The sequence below is a fragment of the Xiphophorus couchianus genome, chromosome 21 (genome assembly GCF_001444195.1).
Source record: "Xiphophorus couchianus chromosome 21, X_couchianus-1.0, whole genome shotgun sequence".
NCBI classification, from domain to species: Eukaryota; Metazoa; Chordata; class Actinopteri; order Cyprinodontiformes; family Poeciliidae; genus Xiphophorus; species Xiphophorus couchianus.
In genome coordinates, this window is record NC_040248.1 from 21,809,127 (window position 1) to 21,834,000 (window position 24,874).

Genomic DNA, 24,874 nt, shown 5'->3' on the forward strand with positions numbered 1-24,874 from the left:
GATTCATCCTATTGGGATCTAATGTTTATAATGGAAATGTTTTTTTTTTCCCATTTTGAAACAGTTCTCACATTTTTGCTTGTATTAATGCCTAGAAGCAGCTTCTACTACTCAAAAAGCAACATAAAATTGCAGAACAACACTGGACAGCAAGCATGTAATTTTGAATATATTTGCTAGATATATGTTTGCACTGTGCAAAGCTTTGTTGTGTTTGAACTATGTTTTTGATAATGGTGATCAAAATTAAAATGTCTTTTGCTGGTTACTGGCGTTGAAGAAATAAATCTTGTCTTGTCAGGAATTACAATTAGCTAAAAAGCTGATGGAGAACCTGAGAGATTCTCCATCCTACACACCAGCCTCTGTCAGAAGCTTAGCAGCCTGCTTTGAAGTAACGTTCAGGGAGATGAATGGTGGCTCCGGACCATTTCCACTACTCCCAATTAGCATTTCTGCACTGTGAACGCTTAAGTTTAAGCCATGCAAAAAGATAAATACCACAACATAAAGTAATACCAGTTGCTTTTTGGTTTGTCCAACATTGGAGCAGCATGAAGAGCAGCACTTTTAGCCAACAGGCAGAACATTTGGTGGGTTTTGTTCGTCACTGAGTCGCTTTGGAGCTAGCAGATGGAGGTCTGGTGGTGAACAGTTTCTGTCAGACTGTGAGGCAGCTGTTAGCTTCGGCGCAACTCTTCTCCAGCAGGGACAATCCTCATTAGTTTAATTTTTAACAGAATCCTCAATCGAGAGGTTTAATCAGAGATGTACTGATCAAAAGGGAGAACAGAATTAAATCATGAGATGGTTTCTGTACATATTGCAGGACGTGAGCAGCTCACAAATCAAGTCTGAATTTAATTTGGCTTATGTTGTAGTGGAAGTGCTCTGGATAATTCAAACTATCTGAAAGATTTTGATGTCTTTTAAAAACTATAATACAAGGAAGTACAAGAGAAGCATTCAGAATAGCTTCTGCTATTCAATACTTCATTACTTATAGGACTAATATGTTTTATCTACTTTATTTTCTGGAATGGTAAGAGAACCTTGTTCCAATGGATGATCAGGATCTCTGGATGATCACTCGTATGTAAACATGACATCTAAAACATAACATCCTCACCTGTGTCTCAGGTGAGCGCTGTGAGGACAGGCAGCGGATCTACCAGGACAGCTGTGCTAATCGTTGTCCTCGCAGCTGTGCAGACTTGTGGGAACATGTGCAGTGTCTGCAAGGAAGCTGTCACTCAGGTGAACATCAAAGCTAACTTTACCTTAATATCATTCTACAATAACATGCTTCATTGTTTCTTGATTCTTTCTTTCCTGTTACATCTTTTCCGTATCGCCAGGCTGTCGATGTCCTGATGGCCAGTTGCTGCAGGACAGCCGCTGCGTCCCGGTGAGCCAGTGTCGCTGTGGAATCCCATCAGGCAATGGGACTGCGGAGTTCAGCCCTAAAGAGGAGCTTGCCATTGAATGTAACACTTGGTGAGAACCGCTCTCTGTGACGAGGATTCTTGATCTTCAAAGGTCAAACCTGTAACAACGAGATGACTACTGAACCGAATTCATTTGAACAACCTAGATTCGTACGTTGTGTTTGTATATTTTCTGTGTAAGAAAACGTCCTCAGCCTCTCCCGTCCCTCTCTGTGGGCAGTGTGTGTGAGAACGGCACTCTGGTGTGCACCACGATTCCCTGTCCAGTTTATGAACCTTGGGGCCCGTGGAGCTCCTGCTCGGTGTCCTGTGGACCCGGACAAAGAACCAGGACACGGAGCTGCCAGGACACACAGGACGGTCCCCCATGTGCTGCCACCACCCAGACTGAGAGCTGCAATCTGCCATCCTGTCCAGGTCTGCAGCAGTCTCAAGCCCTCATGATACTCCACCTCCATTCCCTTTGGAGTTAAAGGTTTATCGATCCGACTCCTTCATTCCCTCAGAGGGTTGTTTGTTAAGCGAGTGGTCATCCTGGAGCGAATGCAGCAGCACCTGTGGCGGAGGGGTGTCAACGCGGAACAAGACGATCCTTCAAGAAGCAGAGCCTGGTGGGGCGGCGTGTGTTGGACCACTCAAACAGCAGACTGTCTGTAACACCAACAGCTGCTTACCTGGTAAAGCAAACACACACACACACACACACACAGAGAGAGAGAGAGAGATGCAGAAAGTGATTGTCTATTAACTGCTTTGCACAGGTCTTCATACCTGTGGAACTTTTTAAATTCTGGTCACTCAAAACCTCATTGTATGACAGAGACAGAGAAACAGTGTCAGAGTTAAAGATGGAAGGAGAAGCTAAGTGCAGGATACTCACTGACACACTCTATGCAGTCTGACTGAGTTAGAAATATCTTGCAATGAAGAACAGACAAGAATTTAAGTCTATTGATGTGCAAAGAAGGTCCAGCTTTGATAACAGTGTAAAGTGGTTCTACAGAAATATTGCCTCAGAGGAGTTCAGTACAAATGAACCCCACTTTTCAGATTATGCATTTCTTTGGGTTGCTTCTAATTCCATACGTATAGCTGTACACAGGTCGTTAAATGAAAAGGAATGATGAATAGTTCTGCAAGGCACATTATCCAATTCTGTTTGTGACATTGTAAAACTTGCTTTGATGTTAAAGACAAATACATGAAAGGTTCATTCACACCTCTGCTGTTTAGTTTAGCAACTCTGTTGCCGTTTAAATGTATATGTGAATGCCAAGCAGACCTGAGACCGCTCCAATACCAGGAAGCAGATTATAGCACAGGGCATTCTGGGTAACTAAAGCGTAAATGGAGAAATGTTTTGCGTTCTTCTGCTGAAGGTAATAGAGAAATTCTAGGATTAAAATCTGATGCCAGTTCATTTTTGTTTTCACTTGGTGAAAAAGGAAGCTGCGCTCAGTGTCTCCTTCAGAGGTTTTGATGTCGTTTTCTTCAGTGGGTCTTGGTGCAGCGCCCCCGCAGGTGAGGAGGTGAACAGGCTTTTCAAAGGGTTTGGTTCCTTTGACTCAGTGCAGTGTGGAAGTGAACCACAGCAGCTGAACACGTAACAAATGTTGCAGTTTTGGTCCCCAATTGAACTGAGGCTAGTGAAAACACATTCACTGTATGTCTCCGTTTTTATTTCCGGCTGTTGACATTTCCCATCTTGTGTGTTGCAGAGTGTCCCAACAGGCAGGTTTACAGCAACTGTTCAGCTTCTTGTCCTTTCACATGTGAGGACCTGTGGCCACACACCCAGTGTTTACCTGTACCCTGTACCTCCGGCTGTTCTTGTCCTCCTGGACAGGTCTGGACATCCCTTTGTCTCCAAGTGTTTCTGTGTTTTATCCAGCTCCTCTATTGCTGTCTGTAACCATCTCATTGTGTCTCTGCTAGGTGTTGTATGAGGGCTCCTGTGTTCCTCACGCAGACTGTCCCTGTTCGTCACTCTCTTTGCCACCTGAATACCAAAGCTGGAACACGAGCGGCGAGGGCTTTACGGAGGTTCTGCTGCAGCCTGGAACAGTTATTCAGCACCGCTGCAACACATGGTAAGAGACAGGCAGAGGTGTTGATTAAAATTATGCTAAATCAGAATCTCTTGAGGACATTGGTCCAAAAAATGAAAATTAGGACACCTTAATGACTTATGTTTTTATTTTAAAAAGATAGTGATTTAAACTTAAAAAATAGCTGTTTTACTCATTATTTAAAAAATGACTAAAATGAGATTTTAGCCTGAGGGTCTTTACAGTCACGTCTTTAAAAACTGGTCTTGTCACCTTTAGTTGCTTTAGCTAAAATAGCTAAAATATTTTAGCTTGCTAAAATTAAGCTAGTTTAGCTACAGGTTGCTTTAGCTATTTTAGCTAAAATAGCTAAAAAGTGACTATGTTCCTTTAAAATAATTTTTTCATTGTTCAAATTGAACAATTGTGCTTGCTTTTAAAAAAACAAACAAACATTTGATTCACTTTGTGTGAGTACATAAAGATGACACAGGGATGGTTTACTGAAGCAATTATGAATTGTTAATAATGGCATGGATGTTAATAAAACAATGAAATAATCAAAAAACTAAAGTCTTGGAAAAAGAGTAAACTCTTTTAACATCTTTTTTAAAAAAAAAATTATTTAACCTTTATTTAACCAGGTGACTTAAGAAACAATTTATATTTACAATACAACCTAGTCACCTCGATCTTATATTTTATTTGACATTGTTCTGTCTGCTTTACATTGTGTAAGATGAGTAAAAATGAACAGAATCCAGGATTCTGAGGAAAGTGGTGCTTTTATGTCCGCTTGTGAAAATCTCCAAGTTTTGATTAAACAAATGATGTAATCTATTCATCCTTTGTCACCATTTTGTTACACCACAAACTTATTGACAGGCTGACTTTTTTTAAGGACCAGGGCTGCAGTCACAGAGAATATTTATTATGATAAATGCAAAAAAAAATAAAAACTTCTCGATTAATTTATGAAGATTAAACAAATCTAAGGGCTTTACTGAGATCATTTCTAGTCTTCGGCGTGTGGACAGATGCTTTACGTGGTGTTTCAGTGTTCTTTATTTTAAAAAGCAATAATCAGTGAGATCTACTCTTCCTGTTTATCGAGTCACTGACGAGTTTCTCCTCCTTCCAGCGTTTGTCGAAGCGGAGCGTTCAGCTGCACCTCAGAAAGCTGCGATGGTGAGCGAAGCTCTTCAACAGCTGCCAGAACCTTTCCACTGATAAAAACAATAACTATGTCTGGCTGAACTCTCAGCACCATGATGGATTAGATATTTTACTGTATGGATAATTACTGCCAGCTGTTAGAACAGTTGGGCACAATAAGTGAGCTGCAGCCGTATCAATCACAGCTTATGAGAGCCATTACTGGCGTTTTGGTTTTGGAAAAGGATCGTGACGGCTCTATTGATGTTTTGAAGTTTTAGGACGGCATAAAACCACAACAACTTTTTACCCATATGTATGTAACGTCCAACAGCTTTTATGTTTAACTTGTTGCAGGAAGGTAACTGTGGAGAATGTGTAATAAAACCAGCTCTTCATTTTGTTCCAGCTGGTTTTTATGCAAATCGTATTTGGTGACTAACAAACAGAAGGAAATGTAACAATAAAGTCAGAGATGACAAACAGTTGCTGGAGTCGTGCAACGTGAAACGGACAGAAAGGATCAAACATGATTCCTGTTCCTCTACAACACCTAACATTTTCATTGATTTGAGTTCCTACTTCACCGTTTTTCCCAGCTGGTGTTGAAGTTGAAGAATGGCTTTAATTTTAGGCAGCCGCAGAATTTTCAGTGTAATTGTACCGGAGCTTTATTTTTCATGCAAGTAAATTTGCTCAGATGACAGTTTTCATTCGTTTGCTGCAGCGGGTAAATTAAAGTCTGAGTGAAGCAGAGGGTCTCCGTTTGTCACGCCGCATAAAGATGTGGTGCCGAACGATCACCGTGACGCGTTTCACTTTGCAACAATGCGAGCTTACTGGTGGGATTAAAATTAAGGAGGAAAAAGGATGAAGATGCAGACAGGATCAGACGTCTGTGGAGTGATAATGAATTGGTAGGGAGAAGAAAGTTCAGAGTGATGGGATGGGGGGCTGAGGGATCCACAGCAGGCAAATGCCTTGGCAGACTCAGCAGTGTTACATCACGGAAAAGGAAAGTAGCATAAAGAAAAAATGGTTATTTATCTCTTTTTATCTCTTTTTCTTGTACAAGATGGGATGAAGAAAATTAGCACATTTTTATATTAATTGTAAAACATGACTTTTGGGATTTTTAAAGGTGTACGTGGCTCATTCAGGGACTTTAAAAAATTTTTTTACTTGTTTTTAAAGACACAGTTGCGAAAAGTTAAATACTGACATTGAAAGGTTTGACAGCATTTAAAGATGCTTTGAAACCCCTGGGTTATTAAGTCCAGGCTTTGTTGTTTGCTAAACAACAAAATATGTAACTTTTATGAGAAAGAAAAATGTTTTTTGCAAATTTGTTTAAACAGTATAATATGAAGTATACAAACTGTTAAAAGAGGGATCTCCTCCACCTCCTCCCTGAGCTGCCATAGCCATCTGAATAAATTCACCGCTCCCGGTCAGAATCAGCCAATCAGAGCCAGGAGAAGGGGCTTAGTGCTGTCAATTATATTAATGGACGTGCTGCTAAATATGCTAATGGCAGAAACAACTCACCAGGGAAACATTTTATCTGCCGTCATCACAGGCTATGCTAACTTGATTTAGCATTCATGCCAGACTCTGTCTAGAACAGGGGGGCCCAAAGTCGGTCCTGGAGGGCCGGCATCCAGCATGTTTTAGTTCTCTCCCTGGTGGTAGTAACAACCTTTTCAGCATGTTTTCTTCTTAAGCCTTCTAACAAGCCATCATTGGATCCAGCTGCGTTAAACCAGGGAGAGAACTAAAACATGCTGGATGTTTTAGAGAGAGCACTGAAACATGCCGGATGCCGGCCCTCCAGGACCAACTTTGGGCCCCCCTGATCTAGAAGAAGCTGTAGCAAAGCAGAGAACAGGGGAGGGATGATCAGCGCATAGACAAGCATGATTGACAGTGTTAAGTACCGCCTCCTGCACTCTGATTGGTTGTTTCTCATTAGTACTGGGTGAATGCAGAGGAGCTTGGATTTTTTTTTCACAGATTTTCTGTCACATACCATAATGTCACGATATGCGGAAAGTTTCAACAAATATGTAGGAAATCTGTAGATCAACTGCTTCATCTTGCGTTTAAATATTTGTCAATATATGACCTAAACATACTGCGTGAAGTTGTTCTGACCCGCCTTGCTCTGCCCTCGTCCAGTGGCCTGCCAGTGGTCCAGCTGGTCGCCATGGAGTCCGTGCTCGGCCAGCTGTGGTACCGGCCAGCAAAGCTCCACCAGACGGGTTCTGCAGCCCAGCCTGTACGGCGGAGCCCCGTGTGATGGACTGAACATCAGGAGTACGGCCTGCGTAGCTCCTGACTGTGGTGAGTGAACGCAGCTCAGAGGAGTGATGTTCAACAGATGGTCACTTACAGTCATGGCCAAAAGTATTGAGAATGACACAAATATTATATTTTCACATGATCTGCTGCCCTCTGGTTTTCATGTGTGTATGTCAGATGTTGTCATCACATACAGAAATACAATTGCAATCATATTATGAGTAACAAAAGCTTTTAATGACAGTTAGAATGAGTTAATGCAGCAAGTCAATATTTGCAGTGTTGATCACATAAAAAATATATGTCAAAACATTGCACAATGCTATTTTCATAGTAAAAAGAGAGAGAAAAAAGTATCACCTTTGGCTCTGTTAACTAATTTCATTTTGCCTGTTTTCATTGTTCAAAGGTTTGGTTCATCTCCAACAAACCTACTAATCTAACTTCAAAGGGGTTCCAGTCATGTTATGGCACGTTTTCAAAACTGTGATAAGGAAAACACTCTCATGCTTAAAGTCTTCTCCTCTGTCCCTCTGGTCAAAACTCATAAATACTTTGGGCCGTTGGTTCACTGGCAATCAAAATTAGAATTGGTCTCATTTTTCACTGTCAGCCACTTCCTTTGCAAAAGCAAATAAATGCATGGACCACACTCAATTCAAAGACAGAAGCGGCAAGACATTGAAAAACATAACCATGGCATTTTTGTTAACAACAATTAGAAAAGATTGTATTCTGATGAACTCTGACTGAAACTGCTGAAAGACTGTTTGTCTAACAGGGCTGGTGATTCATCAAGTGCTTCCCTGTCACTTGTATGACACATGCCATACAGGCTGCGTCTTGTTGTCCAGAAATAGCTTGTGAAATTACCTTCTTCGGTGAATCACATGGTTCTGGTGCCTCTGAGAGAATGTTTTGACAGAGAAGACTACTATTCTTTTAAAAACAGATATAAACATTTGTTTGCCAGTTTGTTTAATAGTTAAAATACAAGAAAAGTGAAAAACCAACAGACTCATAACCAGTTCACAGGGGAGCATAGAAATGGACTCATTTATCTCCTTCCCGGCTTTCAGCAGTGTGGGCTGCTGTTGGTGTCAAGCTCTCAATTACACAGAAAAAGCTGGGAGACATTACATTCTGTCTATTACTTACATTTCCGCACCATACAGAACAAATGTGTTCGAGTGGGTTGTTTACAACCCATCAAATATGGAGCGGCAGCATCATTTCTTTGGGATCATTCTTTATTCTATATTTATGCTAACGTGTAAAATGATTAAACCAAAATTATTTCTTTGTAGCTCTTCTCCAAGCAGGCAAAATTTCTAGTCACATTTTACAACAACAGCAGCAGCAAATGTCTGTAAGTGACATTTAATTTACTTTTAAGATATTTTGAAGTCAAGTATGATTCAAAATTTTAAACCTGATAGAATGATAAAGAAACCTACTTAAATTAATGGTTTTAATTTACTATTGTCAATCTAAACTTAATATTTAACTATTAAAATCCCTGTTTTAATCCCCAGCCTCCTGAAATATACACTTCCGACATCCGTCATGATTAATCATTTGCCTCAAATTCTCCATTCTCCATGTGCATTAATGGGTTCTCTCCGGGTGCTCCGGCTTCCTCCCACAGTATAAAAAGACTTTGTGCACACTACGTAGAGTTCAATGGATCAGTTTAAAAAAAGGGCTAGTTAAGACCAAAGCAGCAGACTGAAGAGTTTTATCTTTCAGTTTTTGGTAGAAAGGGAGAGAGAAACAAAACCAATGATAAATCGTGCAAATGGAAATTATTGAGCTCGTTTTAATTTATCATGTGATAATTGTTTGTTCCAACAGGCAACAACCCTGGAAAAAAATCTTGACCTGAGACTTGGTGGCGTTTCATATTCCAGCAAACATGCAGCTAAACATGCAGACATGGCTGTAGCCGAATACTGGCTCAGTCAAAGGCCAGACCGAAATCTAACTCAGAATTGGAAGCAAGGCTTAAAAACTGGGGGTTCAATAAATCTGCCCCAATGTCCCAAATTTTGGGTGATCAGCTGATACTTACATGTGAAGCTGATCTTATCCATCTCTCTGTTTGAGCTTTTTAGAAAAAAGAACACAAAGATTTCAGTCTCTCCTTGTCCAAAGCTGGTAGAGATGCATCCAGAAGTGGAATAGCTGGGGGGATTTTACTTCACCTCCCTTTTCCTCCCTGTCACCCTGTGCAGCGTGTCCCAACGGGGAGCGGTGGAGGCGGAGCCGCCCGGAGGAGGAGGAAGCCCCGCTGTGTGAGAGGAGCTGCGGAGACATTTACTCCGCACCCCCCGCCAGCTGCAGCCGCCCGGCCGGGGGCTGCGTGTGTCTGGAGGGGCTGTACCGAAACCCGGCGGGCGCCTGCGTCATCCCCGCCCTCTGCCCCTGCCACGACCAGGGCGTCCTGCGAGAGGTACACACACCCCCACACACGGCCGCCTACACCCCCGCACGCACACACATACACATCTGTAGCCGAATACTGGCTCAGTCAAACACATACACATACACACACACATATCTGTGCTCACACTGGAGGTAACCAGACCAGTGAAGGCCTGATGGCCAGTGAAGCTGGCAGCTTGTTCCCGTTTTAACAGTGTGACTGTGCGGTGTGTGCATTTCGGCCACATCGTGGTGTTTTCTCATGAAGAAGAAGAAGAAGAGCCTGTTGGAAGATGAGCGATCAGGCTCAGGGGCCACATTACACCACAAGGCCTCTCCGTCCCTGCAGCCTCATCCATTATGCAGCGGGGCCCCTTGGAAAGCCTGTTCTCCGGCCGCAACCGGGCAAGCCTGCCAGAAATTATTCATGAAGGAAGGGATATTAGAGCGTCGCTGAATTAATCACACACTGACAAGAGTTCTGCTACCCTCACCTTGATCAGTCTTTCTTCTTTTTTTCCCCCTCTCTCTTTTCTCACAAGTCGGCTTTATTTCTCTCTGATTCTTTCCCTCTGTGCTTTCTGTCTTTCAGTCTGTCTTTCTGTCACATAGGGTTGACTCATGTCCTTATGAAGTTTTTTTTTTTATTGACCACTATTTTATTGACCAGGTTGAAATGAATGGAACTGGCTCTGACTTTGAGTATATAACTGGTTTGTATTGAAGTGAATTTGATTATTCTATTAAGACCTGATTAGATTTAACATGATCCATAAAACTGGATCAGTTTCTCATGGTGTATGGAACTTTTAGAAACAATGTTGTTGTTTTTTTTCTTCTTACACATTTGTTAAAACTATCACCATGTGGTGACAGTGTAGTATGAGACACATATTCTGTGAAATAAGGAGGTTTCATAGTGCAGTCAATCATGCTAGTGTATGGGCAATGTGCTAATTGGTTGTTTATGACCAGGAGTGGGGATTCCTGCAGATGGCAGTAGGAGCGCTGCGAGGAGGTGGAGGAGCGCCATCGTTATTATTTTTTTTTATCTCACATGCCGCAGCAGCACATTAGCAAACACACATCTGCTGAGTTCATCATGTGCCAAGTGTATACACTCATAAGAACGACTGTAAACAACACAATGGAGGAGCATTGTTGTGTTTCATGCTGATGGAGTGTCAGATAAAACAAGAGATTCCTGCTGAGGCCAATTTCAAGGCATCTAATTGCAAAGTCAAGTTATTTTTATTTGCTATAAAAAGCTGAAGGTAACATAGTTACTTGAGTGTGCTATAAAATAGCAGAAAAAAATGCAAAAAAATGCAGTGGTAAAGAACTTATTATATTATAATATTATGGGTCTGTTTTGTCTTTTCAAAAAATGTCAGGTCAGTGCTATTAAATGTCTTACAAAATCCCTCAGGGATCTACTGAACCACAGCCCTTTGTTATGTTTGTAAAGTTGAATAACACGAGTTAAATATAGAACTCTTTATTTTCATTGACGGTGGTTAGAATGAAAAAAGTGGGCTCCAGAAAAATGAAAGCAGAAAAGCTGCGTTTGGGAATGAGAATGAATTTTGTAGATTCCGATTTACATGAAACAGCCTTAGAAAATCGTTTTGTCAGGAAATTCAGGGCCGCTTCACCGTCTGAGAAAATCAAACGCCTCAACCAGACGGCCACAAAAGACTCCAGGCTCCAATAGATGTTAAGTAGGCCAATCCACAGTATTAGGTTTTTGCAAGTTATGTTCAGGGTCATGTTTCTGTTATGATTTTCACACTGTTTTTTGATAATTAATGACTCCACACAAACATTAACCATGAGTGGCAGAAATGTTGTTTGTTTTCTATCCTTATAAAAACGTAGATTTTACTAGTGAATGTAATAATGTGTGTGTTTTTTGCTGTGTGTGCGTTTGCGTGTGTGTGTGTGTGAGGCAGGCGGGATCAGAGTGGGAAGACGGCTGTCTTTCATGCAGCTGTGTGAACGGGAGGACGCTGTGCCAGGCGAGGTGTCCTCCACTTTACTGCGAAGAGGTGAGAGCCAGAAATGAATAAAAGATTTACATAACCAGGTAATGTGCTGCCAATGCTAATATTGTTTCTCCAAAATGTTCACAGTTAGAACCTTAGATTTTCCTTTATATCAGGTACAACACTGGTCTTATGCCAAATATTTCAAAAAACATCCTTTCAACAACCTTACTGAAAACATTCAGTCATAATGGAGCAGAAACAACATGAATAATTTGTCAATACTAGATCATTTATATATATTTGAACACTAATTGGCTCAAACAGCAGTGAAACCGCAAACTACATGCTGCCATTCACTGAGCTGAATGTCACTCACCAGGCTGTGGTCTCTGTTTCACCCCACAGCAGCGGATATTTTGTTCCAACATTTTTCTACAATAAATTCTTGTGGTTCTAAATCTAAATCACGCAGGAACCATGACACAGTGCATCTCACACTGACAGATTTTGAAGCCAACTCGCCCCCACCAACTGACCACAACTACTGCAGGTTTTTCCCAACTGGGAATGGGAGGTAAAATCAAGCAAAAATCAAGTTGCGTCTCAGAATTTCAGACTCGTTTTTGCTTTAAGACTAGGAAATTATTCAAAACTGTAAACGAGAGCAGATGTTTTAGTAATTCAGTCATTATAAAGTACTTTTTATATGGGCAAAGACAACAGCAGAGAATAAAGCCGTCGCAATGGCATAATCTATGCGCTAATCTGCTAAAGATGCTCTGATGTATATATGGACTTTCACTCTATTTCAGACAAAATATGATAAATGAAGCAGAACTAATTCATGTTGATGTAAATTTAATGCAGAATGCTTGGTGTTGAACAGTAAACATGATTTTCTTGTTGAGGATCAACACACCCAAAACAGGCCATGATTTTATAACAACTGGTTGTCATTACAGTTAGAGAGCAGCTGACAAAAAAATCACAGACTACACTAACAGCAGGTGGTGCGAGTCGAGATTAGTCAGGAAGTTTGATGACTCAGCAGTTAAAGAAAGTGCTGTCATGGCGACCTCTGTTTTGTTATTGAGGATAAAATGCTTTGAGTAATGGCATTCAGATGAATTTGCAGTTCTTTAGAGTAACTAAAGAACTGCATGGCTGAAATGGCTAAGTTGGCTAAAATGATCCGTCTCCCCTGAAAGGGAAGGAAGATGTTCTCTAAGATTCACTGGCTGAAGCAGATCAATACCAGACTTAACTGTTTTCCTTACTGTCTCGGTTGCTGTGAAGCACCGTCTTTACTTCATAAGATTAGTTCAGTTTCAGGCTAATTCAACCTGTATTTGATTAAAGCTGAAAGCCTCAAGTTTTATTCTCCTATCCAACGATGACGATCATCCCACCAGGAACTGGAACTGATTGCCTTGTATCAGTAACAATATAGTAAGATTTTTTTTCCCCTGTTACTTAGTCTTTAAAAAAAATACTAAAATTCTTTTTTGAGCAATTATTTTGTATTGGTTTACTCCAGATAAACTCCACTTCTTTAACAGAGCTATAAATGTTATCATTTGATGCTAGATTTGTCTTAGCTTGTTCAGTTTTTTGTCAGATACACTATGACACTGTGAGTCAGGCCAGAATCAAACATTACATCAAATTTCCCACAGCAATGTCTCAACCAACATGGGACAGCTAGCTAAAAGTTAGTTGCGCTAACTTTAAAGCACTAATAATAAACATTTGTCCCGCTAAAACTAAGGCTAAAGCACTATACAAACACAGTGTAGAGCTTTAGCAGCTAGCTGTGCTCAAAAATACTCAGGAGCAACGTCCTCATAAAAAAATTTCCCCTTGGAGAGCAAGTTCAAAATAAGCCACAGCAGGCAAAATCTGCTGTCTCATTCTTGACACTGTGACCTGAATAGGTATTTTTAGCTCATGGTTGCTGTACGTAGGCAGTGATGAAAGTAAATGGGCCAATGCAATGATTCCATCTGACACTCTCAAATTCCTTCCTGTTTTCTCTGAGCTATGCCTCCGTGAAGTTACACCTCAGTCGGTACGGAAAGGTCATTTAATGCCTGCTGGTTTCCGTCTCAACACTGCTTTCTGTCAGCATGCAGTGATTTATGAGTCAGCTTTGAGCTCCTTGTTCTGGGTAGTTTACTGAACGTGTTGTCAAAGCTGGTGAGAAAACCTGTCAGGTGGTTTTCCTCTCAAACACCGACTCTTTGTTATCCGTTAGATCCAGACACGGATGATTATACAACAAGCGCATTCGATGAGTTTTCAAAATAGAAGGTCAAAAGACTCAAATGTAAACATACAACCTAAAGAATATTTGGATACTTTAATATTTAAATGTTTCTTAGCAAGATGCAGAAAAACTACAAATTCTTTTGTTGAAATTCAGAAGCTAAAAGAACTAATTGCACATATTTTCAATGTAGTTAAGGCCATTCCAGTGTGTTAATGTTCCAAAGCCAGTGTTTGGGATCATTGCCTTAGCGGAACATCCTATTCTATCCAAGTCTTATCTCGCTACTTGGCAATTTGTGGTAAACATAAAGAATTTGGACATACTCTCCATTTCTTTTTAATATTCTTTCTTCTTTGTGTAAGGTATCATTATCAACTGCACTGACCATCTTGTCAACTGAACAAAGAAACAACAAACAAGCAGGCAGAGAATAATGTGAAGTGTTTTGTTTGGGAAATCCAGCAGCTGATTTTATTTTGGCCTGACTGGAGCGTTGAAAAGCAGATACTGTACATTCTATCCTATCTGCTCTGGCCTGGAAGGGAGCCACCATATGAAGTTCTTAACTTTGTTCTTTTGTTGCATCAGTCTCATTGCTAGTTAGTAAGTGGTTGAAAGAGCTGTAGATTGTTAAATTAAACAGAAGGTAAACTGCTTTGTTTACAATCTGTTGATGATGCATGCTTGGTTGCCCATATTGGTGAAACTGTTTATGGCTCTAAGATTATGAACATATTATTTACTGAAAATTTGCATTAATGTTTATCATATTATTCTTGTCTTAACAAGACATTGTGTGTTGCATAAACCTTTTACCTATGAAAAGGAACAGCTCCAATGCATTTTTATAAAGCCCAAAAGTGAATAATGATGAGTCTATGTAAAGTCGTGACTGGCATTGTAAGTATTTTACATAAATACTGTCCTGCTATTGGCCCCAGCTTAGACTCTACTATTATTCCATTTTTCCCCACATTTTCCCGTATTAAAACTCCAGAACCTGAAGTGATCTTGTAGCACAGCGACAGGATAAAAGGGGTTTTGGATGTATGTGTATGTTTAGGTGCCAGAGCAGTGAAGGATGCTGAGGTGACTTTGGGATGTGGCAGCCACAATGCCAAAGTCTACTCTTAGACTCTTAGACTTCCTCAGCAGCTTTTGTCAGCCCTGGGTATCACACAGCACCACACATTTCATTGTCTGCATGGTGACTGTCCTGCATATCTTCTCCTTTGCAGTGTCATTCCTTCACACTCCCTCCTGCGTGTTCCTACAGCCTGTCTCCTCCGGACTATTTTTAGTCTCCTCATTTGTGTCTTGTTTTTGTCCCTTTTGCCATTTTTCCACCCTGGTTTCTCTAACATCACTGTCCTGCTATTGGCCCCAGCTTAGAAAAAGATGAAAACAATATTGTCTTGTAATTCTAAGATATGTCCTAGAATTTTTCTGAGAAACGTCAACAATTTTTTTTTTTTTTTTTTGTGTAGTGTGACCCAAGACCAATTGAGCATTTGTCTATGGAAATATTCTACCAGCTTTGTTCATTCTACAGTAGCTGCGGTTGACATTTTGAAAATAAATTCTCGTAATGGAAATGCGCTGCTTTTGAAAAAACTTGTTTCTTTGATAGAAAGTTTGGATGAAGTTGTCAAAAACTGACAATTTCCATTATTTTAGGTTCCAATCAATGTTTAGAAGTATTAAAATTACTTCATTTTGAACAAAAACATGTAATTTGGCCATATTGACATTGGTTGTTTTTTAAAAATGTTAACAGAAGTACTTTTTTCACATCATACGAGTCACATGATCAACAACCAGATGATTACAGGAAGTAGTTGTAGGAGGATGATGGTTCAGCATGTTTTTTAATGACTTATCGTGTGCACAACTTTTTCCTGTGTGATTCTAATTGTGTTTCTTGATGGAAACATAGCAATTGTGAAATTGTGTTTTTTCACTTTGCGCACATTTGTAATGGAAATGCAGCTACTGTCTGCCTCACACAGAAACAGACAGCCATGCACCCTGACTTTACAACTGATCAAAAATGAACAGTTAATCTAATCCAACCAAACTTATGAAATATAATCTAATATGTTTGGAAAGTTTGAGAAAACACTGAACACTCAGATACAAACTTATGCAAGCAGAGGGAATCTCTGAGATCGTCCTAGCTGAAGGTCAACAAGTTCACCTTTCTAAATCAGGCAAAGTCTTCAACAGTTTCAGTCCACTAAAACATCTAAGACACATGGGACTGAAATTAAGGTTGAAAAATCCCACAACAGGAAGAACACTGACATCAAAACATCCAAACACGCACAGTATGCTGTTGCTGCAAGAAGAAAACCAATGTTGTATGACGACAGTTCTCTAAAATACAAGCAGAGGCTCAATATTTTTATGACTTTAATTTTGATGAGATGATTACGTTTAAGACACAACTAAGAAAAACCTAAAGTAGGCTTTTTTTTAAGTTGGTGGTAGAGTTATGGATTTGAATAAAATGATCTAAAATTGATCAAATGAAAAATTTTTGGCAGGTTGGAGGGAAGTTAGGTAAAGCTTTCATCCTATTAATTAAAGATAGAAAATACAAATAACTTCCAAAGTAATTGACATCAGTGATGTGGTCCAAATGTGGTACTGTCACTCTGAACAGAACAAATAATGGGACGTTTGTCGAAGCCTTGATGAATCCTATTCTATTAACTGGATTTTCTTTACCCTTCTGATTATTATTAAATATGCATATAACATAAAAAAACAATTCCAACATCAGTGTCTCCCACGTTTTGCTTTTAATATACCGTATCTATTTATTTGTATGTAGCTGCATGATATTTAGGCCTGTCACAATAACAAATTTCTGGATAAATTGTTCCAGAAGTTATTGCGATAAATGAAAAATATTTTTGTTTTGAGACTATATTTAAGTAACATGATGGTAATGGCAAAATAATAATGCAAGAGCACATGCTGACAGATCACTACACTTTAAATTCTAATGAACATCTAACATTGGAACTGGAAGACTTTTTAAATATACAATACAAATAAACAAAACAAATCAAATAAATTTTGAAGTCTTTGATAACAAAATTGTCCTTCAAAATAAGGGCTAGTTGAGACTAAAGCATAAAACTCAAGACTTTTACCATACAGTTTTTGGTAGAAAGAGACAAAAAAGACATAAATGATAAATCATGTCAATGGAAATTATTGAGTTTGCTTTAATTTATCATGTGATTAATTGATTTATTGATTTTTGTGACAGGCCTAATAATATTCTATGACTTCAACATTTATGATATGGAATATTGGTCTTCCTGTGGTTCCGTGGCCCACTGGATTGACCTCAATTTGCAGTTTTTAAAAGTTACACTGTAAAAAATAAAATAAAATCTTCAGTAGACAATTTGAAAACTATGCTAAAGTAATCATCATCTCCTTCTCAGGGGGAAGTGAAAGTGGAGGAACCAGGCAACTGCTGTCCAGTCTGCAGAAAACAGTTCCCAGGTCAGTGCAACATGCAGGAAGTCAGCGCTGTGTCTGGACACGTGGATCATTCTCTTCCTTTCATTGTCATGTTAATCTGTCTCTTAATCGGCACGTCTAATGCTCTGTCTCATCTTTCAACTCTTTGGGAGTTTATATGGATTGCAACACAGAACCAAGCAGATGATGCTAATGTGAAGCAAACTGTTCTAACAAGCACATATTGAAACAGCCTTAATGGTGATGGCCTCCAAAGCACTTCAGTGGACGTGAATGCTCCATTCTTCATTTTCTGAAAGGGTAAAAACCGAGTGCTGCAGTCCCCAATTAGTGAGAGATTACTTTACTTAGCCTACACTGGGGCTTTAATCTGTCTCCCTGCGGAAGAAATGTCACATGCTGTGAGGGCAAGGCAATGTCACTGTGCTCTCTGCTCTTCCTTCCCCTCATATCATCCCTCTGTTTCTTCTTTCTATGCAGAAACTACATGATTCTGTGCTTTTGCTGCGTTTCCTTGTCTCTCTCTGTCTCCTTCGTCACTGTTCTCGTCCTCATCTCTGTTTTCACCAGGTGAGCCTGGGGCGGAGTGCAGGCGCTACGTCGAGGTTCGGAACATCACCAAGGGAAACTGTTGGCTTGACAACGTGGAGGTCAGCTTCTGCAGGGGACGCTGTCTGTCCTGGACTGATGTCATCATGGAGGTATAGCCAGATAAGACGAATACACACACACATGTATATTGACAATCTTTCTGTGTGAACAAATGACTGTCATACTCACGACTATGAAATTTGATATTATTTAAATGTTATAATGTGGTGAAACCTGCTATAACCTCAAATTTCTCCATTTGGTCTATAAAGCTTGATCACCTCAGGGTTCTTTAGTGTGCTTTTATAAAATAAAACAAAGTTTAACACATAGATTTTTTTAAGCACTCTCCCAAGTTCAAACTAAGTTATCTGATCGACTTGGAACTTAAACATGTCTTCCCAACAAAGGTTCATGATTCATTAATGGATAGATGAGCCATGGGAAACGCATGTACTTGTCTTGTTTTTCCTTTCTTCTTGTTTTTGTCTTTTCATCCTTTTAAAACAGCAAACTCATCACTATGGTGACACGAATCTTCCTTGGCATCCACACATTCATAAGCTGATGTTTATTTTATAAAAATAAACATCAGCTCTGCCAAATGTGTCATAATTTCTCCTTACCGTGGCAACCAGGAATTTGAAACGGTGACTAGGCAGCACAGAAAAGTTTTATTTTCATTCACCAAGAGCTGAACTGTTGTCTGGTTTGAGGATGTTTTAATTGGACCATTAAATGGACAACATAAATAAAAGAACGTGTTGTTAGAGTTTGTCTTTTACTAAAACATTGAGTGGTTATTGTTCATTTTAAACAATTAAGTTTGACATTAATTTTGCCCTTTCCCACTGATTCATATTAGATGCCAGCTTTTGATAATTGTTATGTTCCATCCTTATTACGTCTGAGATTTAGTATCCACCCCTGTTTATTGAATCAGCCACAATAACCTGGTGCTTAAACTGGCATAAACTAAAATACCCCATCCTGACAGTTAAACACTGTTTTTCACACCATTGATCCCAGTATATATGCACTATTCAGTATGGGTGAGCATTGAAAGCTGTTAACACACTTTTAACGTATAACAGGACTTGAGGTTGTTGTTTTTATTGTGTCTTGCTGTAAAATTAAATGCCCATTGGGACATGAATAAAGCTGTTTCTATTTAGCTGGCTTAACTATCTATGTAGCTGTCTAGCTTAGCCCTCTTTCAATCTAACTAGCTTGTCTCAGTGTTTGCAGTTCTCTGCAATGCGACGCTCGACGTCATTCACAGGTAATATAAATGTATTTATATTTATAAATATACTTATATTACCTTGACATTAACAAAGAGACAGATGAACATGTTCATCTGGGAAATGATGGACAGGGAGAGCCTGACTAAAACTACCTGGATGTCAGACATCATCTGGGTCTTATTACGTGTCACGTACCGCTTTGTTGTGTAACACGTGGGCGGGGTTTCTATAACTCCTTTTGGTAAAATTCTACCACATTTCAAGTCAGTTCGAGTGGTAGATCTGAGTCCAATGTAACAAAATGGCTGTCATAGATTTACTAAGGGGAGATATCCAGGTTTTAGTCGAAGACTATGTAATTCCTGCGATTGAGGAATTTATCCACCAAATCCCAGAGGAAGATTTGGATTTGGCATGGGGACACCTAGATGAGAGCATCAGAGAGAGGACAAAATATCTGCTCCGCTATCTAACGGAGGTCTTATCAGATTTCGTTTTGGACTTAATTGAGAACCAGCAGTACAAATATGGAGACTTAAAAGCCATTTTTGTATACATGGTTTCTCAGGCTTTTCTCCAGGCTATGGGGATTAAAGAGAACATTCAGGCTGAGTGTGCCTGAAATATTTAAAATGTTTTTCCTAAAGCATCTGATATCAGTGGTTACATCTTCCTTGGATGAGGAAGACCTCACAGAGTTGCTCAGGATGGGTCTAGGATTCAGCTCTTTGTTGCAACCTGTTATCAGTATCATCCAGGAACTTATAACGATGAGGCATGAAATTAAAGATCTGAGAATGTCATAAAAAGAGAGAAAAGACACAATATGGCTTTTTGTGAAGTCGTTGATGTGTAGAGGCATCAGAGAGTCTAAGACATGTTGCTGTCTTAACTACCTGAAAGAGACACAAGAACGGGTTGTCGACCAAATCTGGCCAAAAGTTGAGGGACAGCAATTTGAAATGGCTTCCAAGTCTGAGCAAAAAGGTTTTCAATGACATGACTAAAACCTCGGGCTGTTCTGCTGGATGGAGGCTGGCTTTCATGGAACATCAGTTAGTCGACAATGTAATCGTGTCATGTCTTGAAAGTTAGCTGAAGAAGCACCAGACAAAAAGAGGCAGCTTTATTACAAGGCTTTTTTCTGATGCTGGCAAAACCTTGACACGCAATTTCAGTAAATGAGGGCCAATAGTGCCATGCCTCTCTGAGCCTCCATCAATCCCAGCCCCAAGAAGAGTCCACATGCTGCATCCGATTCCGGCGACAAGGTTCCTTAGCCTTCAGCTAGTCCCAGAGCTTCCAGCTAGCGCAGTCACAACTCATAATATATATGTATATATATAACTATTATTATAGTTAATAATAGTTACTACTAATAATAATATAATTAATAATAGCTGTTATTTAGCTATTATTCTTTTAGTTAAAAGTCCTTTCATCTGGTAAATGTACAAATGTTTCTTCATATTTTCACCACTTTTAGCCTTATGAGAAAATGAATTGTCTGCCACATGGTGACATAACTACTTCCAGAACTGGCCCGTATTTGGCATGGACAGATCTGGCCCACGTCTTGCATGCCTTGTGTGAACTGTGCCATCATTGCCAGACCTGGCCTGGGTGTAGTTGACATCCAGTTTGCCGTGCCAGAGGTTTGCCAGATGTGCCAGCAGAATGCCAGATCCGGGCCAGGTCGGTCTGCAACGTGGGTAGCTATGTAGCTTATCTATCTAGCTAACTATCTCTTTCTGTCTAGCTAGTGATCTATCTTATCTATCTTTCTGTCAGGTCTAAATACCTATTAGAGACAATTTAAACAAACACAGGAAAGACAAAAGAGTTAGATTCTTTGTTTCTCGCGAGGAGAACGGACAGAGATGTGCTTTCAGTTACAAATCTCCTACCGCTCTAAAAAACACATCTCCCGCTCCTCTGTTTTATTGATTTTAGGAACCCTGCCACACGGGGCGCTGCAACTCTAGGGGTTGGGGTCAAAGCATTTTAGTTGCAGTGCCACAAGACAATCACTAAACTAAACACATGGTATCTACAATCTAAATCCTTCTTGCTCCAGGCACGGCATCGAAAGGGACACGTTGTATAGCTTCAAAGCAACGGCTTTGTATCACAAAGAACAAAGTAGAGTTTCCTCTAGGGTTGTAAAACTCAGCCAGGAACAACTAACACCTCCATCTCTCAGGGAGTCCTGCTGAGAATATCTGTCACCTCCCTCTTCCAAGGAGGGATTAGGAAGAAATCAGAATTAATGAACACACAGAAACATTATCTAAATGTAACTACAAGGCTACATAATACAACGAATATTTGATAATACTAATAATACAATTTACCCAACACTTTCTATATCTATCTAAATTTGCTCTATTTCTTAATGTTTAGAGAATAGTAAAACACATTTTCACTTGTGCCACCATTCATAGCAAGAAAAGCTAGTGTGACATCACTTTTAGCTACAAAACAAGGGTCCTCTGTTTCAGTCTGGTTCTCATTTTACTACTTTCTTTCTCTCTCTTTTCTGTTGCTTTTCTCCCGCCTCTCCACATGCAGGAGCCCCACCTCCACTCAGAGTGTGAGTGCTGCAGCTACAAGCTGGACCTGGTGGAACCGGTCCACTTCCTCAACCTGCAGTGTGCGAGCGGAGAAAGTGAGCAGGTCTTCCTACCAGTCATTACCAGCTGCGAGTGCACCAGCTGCCACGGTGAGGAACACTGGGCCGGGGGGATTTGCATATCTGTCTCTCATGTCGATATGAAAATCAGGCATATGCTAAGACTACACAAAAAGACAGATGAGTGCACAGTGCTGACTTCTAGCCAACAACATGCTTTTCAAACAAAAGGGAAAGGTCAGAAATGTTCTCTTGCAGACCATTGTTCTTCATAAAGCCACATTAATTATATCTTTTCCTCATTTTTTTGAAGAAAGAGAAATTAAAGCTGAGATTTAAAAAAAAAATCTTGTCATGGGAGGTTACAAAGAAACTGGTGACAAAATAATTTCCCAGATAATAATGTAACTGAAGTATTTAGGTTTAATTTTTTGTGCATAAATTTGATATATTTGTTAATAAAAACCCATTTAGACTAATAAAGAAAATATCTAAGAAAAATGTAAAACGAACTGTTTAGTAGAGGTGTGTCAGATTGCCACATGAAGAAGCTAGGTAAAATGTCATTTGAAATAAAAAAGCTACAATATTGATTTTTCTTTTAAAAACTTTTCAAAGACTTAATTACTACTCAATAATTATATAACTCCACTCATGTTTCAGTCCAATTATCCAGTCAGTGACTCTGGGCTCAAACATAAACATACAGTCACTAGTATTTTCACATATGTAGTAGATGCACATCCACTCAAGTCTCGGTTAAACAGGCGTTAACCTTTGATGCTCCTGAATAGTGAAAGCAGAGCTCCGACCTCTGAAGGAGTTGCATGTTAATCCATTAATCAACCTGGTTAATTGCGTTAGTTAATTGGAAAGCATCACTCTCCATCTCCCACAGCGACTCTGCTGCATACATTACGCCTGACGGCTTCACTTTTAGGGACAATCCGTCTCTAATGCACACACACACACACACACATGCGCAAAAATGAGAGCACATGTACAGCTCTGGAAAACATTAAGAGACCAGTGAAAATGATCAGTTTCTCTGATTTTAAGCAGAAATTTAGTATTTATTTGCAGTAAATGAGAAATGGTCAAAATAACGACAAAAGATGCAGTGTTTTCAGACCTCAAATAATGCAAAGAAAACAAGTTCATGTTCATTTAGAAACAACAATACTAATGTCTGAACTCAGGAAGAGTTCAGACATCAATATTTGGTGGGAAAACCAGGAGGTTTTTAATGAGGTTCAGTGCAGTGGGCAGTGGGCTCTTAACTTTTTCCAGAGCTGTTATTGTTCACACACACCCCAACTTGTATCACTCTATTTGTGTGGACTTGCATTGACTTCCTTTAATTTCTCCTGCCTAACCTTGATCTGAAACTCAAACCTAACCACCTTTGAGTGTAAACCTAACTCAAACCACAATTTATGTTTTTCTGTCACCAAAAGGTCCAAGCATCACCAGTTTTAGGCCATATTTTGCCCTGACCACTGCAGCTTTATTATTTTATTAATTTCTTTATTAATGAGGATACTACTGCAGTTTTGTTATTTTCTGGAAACATAATGACAAATAAAACACTTTATGTCTCATTTCCTATAGAAGCACGTGTGTGTATTCCTACTCATATTAGGACTTCGTATTGACTTCTGTTCATATTATGCCTGCTCCCAAAATCCCCACTAATCCCACCCAGCACCAGTATATTCTTAATCCTAACCTTAACCTCAATGTGTCCTTCAAGTCCTTCAGGTCTACAAAACAGAAACTGTAGGAAATCATGATGTTATAATCTGTAGGATGGAAATGTTTTTTTTTGTGTGTGTGTGAAGCAGCAAAGCCAGCCTGCATCACTTCCCTGTTTCCTCTCTTCACAGGAGGCGACGTATCCAGACGCTGAGCTGAGTTTGTGGCTCAAGTGTGTGTGTGCGTGTGTGGATGAGTGTGTGTCAGGTAGAGTGGGAACAGTCTGAACCCCACGCCGAGCGAAGCAGCATTCTGACAGCCAGGTCTGTGATAAATGGATGTTTCCAGGATGAGCAGATGGATGGACAGACGAGTGAAAGCGGCTCTTGAAGGACACACTGCGCCGCGTAGTTTCAGTCGTAGTTTCAAGTTCTTGCTTTGCAGCTTATTCTGCCTATACAATCTCTTTCTACTGAGTGTTTATAGTTTGATCCAAGTATGACCTGTTTACACATTAAGAGATGTTTCATGAGTGCCTTATGTCTGCCTTCAGTCTTCTTGTTTCCAACTGCTGAGCTTATCAATAAAAAATGTTTATTCTGGAAGTTATTCTCCTTGTCCTCCGTTTTTCATTGATTGTCATGACTAGTCACTGACATGAGGAAATTCGAAATATTGAGTGACTCAGCATTTTTTCATTTACTAGTAGGTAGTGTGTCATGGAGCTGTGATGGTTTATAGAGGTGAAGAACACAGACAGACAGGAAGCAGGCAGAATTTAAAGACAAAAGTGAAAATTTCAAGAAAAAAACCCCCAATAAGAACAACATAAAAGCAAAATAGAACAAGAGGAAACCATCATGATGGTGGTAACAGGGAGGAGAGCAGGAAGTAATAGGAGGATCTGACCAATGAGAAGCCAGACATGTTCGTAACAAAACAGCCTTTTTTTCTTACCGTCTTGCATTAAGTGAGTCTAAACTTTTCCTGCTTTTCATAAATTTGAATTCGCATTACTCCATTCATCCTAACTGAACTGGTTTAACTGAGTTCACAGGCTGCCTTGCTCACACACAGACCTTTAAGCTCCAACTACAAATTTTCCATTGAACTGAGATCAGGGCTTCATGGTGACCGCTGCAAAACATTCACTTTTTTTGTTCTTTAGCCACTTTGTAACTAATTTGTTGATGTTCTTGGTTGGAATCTTTCTACATTTTGAAAGCCTCCCGTTTCCCCCAACATTCAACTTTCTGGCGAATGTCTCGATATTCTACTTCAAAATTTCTACGTATGTTTTTTTTTTTTCCATCTATAAAGTGAAGTGCACCTATCCCTCACGCAGCACAGTACCTGCGCTTCACCGCCAGTCTGCTGGTGTTCTGAGGTAACAGAAGCTGTGCAGAGCTGCTGACGCCCATTAAATAATTTTCCTGTTATTTTCCTTCGGAGATGATCATAACTTTGGTCATCTTTGGACTCAGGAGCAACGTAACGTAACAGAGTGACATTTGAAACTGACTGATAGCAGTGTCAACCCAACCAAGAGCCTGAACATAAACCATGGTGTCATCA

General features: G+C 39.9%; 1 protein-coding gene across 1 annotated transcript in view; it reads left to right on the forward strand.

Annotated features, from left to right (window-relative positions):
• sspo (SCO-spondin) overlaps nucleotides 1-23,908 on the forward strand; it is an 83,517-nt gene extending 59,609 nt beyond the window's left edge. Inside the window, exons 103-116 of the mRNA XM_028005826.1 lie at nucleotides 1,141-1,257; nucleotides 1,359-1,497; nucleotides 1,669-1,865; nucleotides 1,955-2,125; nucleotides 3,167-3,294; nucleotides 3,384-3,538; nucleotides 4,638-4,684; nucleotides 6,830-6,994; nucleotides 9,187-9,404; nucleotides 11,329-11,424; nucleotides 17,095-17,155; nucleotides 17,705-17,835; nucleotides 21,544-21,694; nucleotides 23,491-23,908. Of these exons, the coding sequence (XP_027861627.1) occupies nucleotides 1,141-1,257; nucleotides 1,359-1,497; nucleotides 1,669-1,865; nucleotides 1,955-2,125; nucleotides 3,167-3,294; nucleotides 3,384-3,538; nucleotides 4,638-4,684; nucleotides 6,830-6,994; nucleotides 9,187-9,404; nucleotides 11,329-11,424; nucleotides 17,095-17,155; nucleotides 17,705-17,835; nucleotides 21,544-21,694; nucleotides 23,491-23,513 (1,799 nt within the window). The 3' untranslated portion in view covers nucleotides 23,514-23,908. The remainder of the gene's footprint in view (nucleotides 1-1,140; nucleotides 1,258-1,358; nucleotides 1,498-1,668; nucleotides 1,866-1,954; nucleotides 2,126-3,166; nucleotides 3,295-3,383; nucleotides 3,539-4,637; nucleotides 4,685-6,829; nucleotides 6,995-9,186; nucleotides 9,405-11,328; nucleotides 11,425-17,094; nucleotides 17,156-17,704; nucleotides 17,836-21,543; nucleotides 21,695-23,490) is intronic.
• The last annotated feature ends 966 nt before the right edge of the window (nucleotides 23,909-24,874 follow it).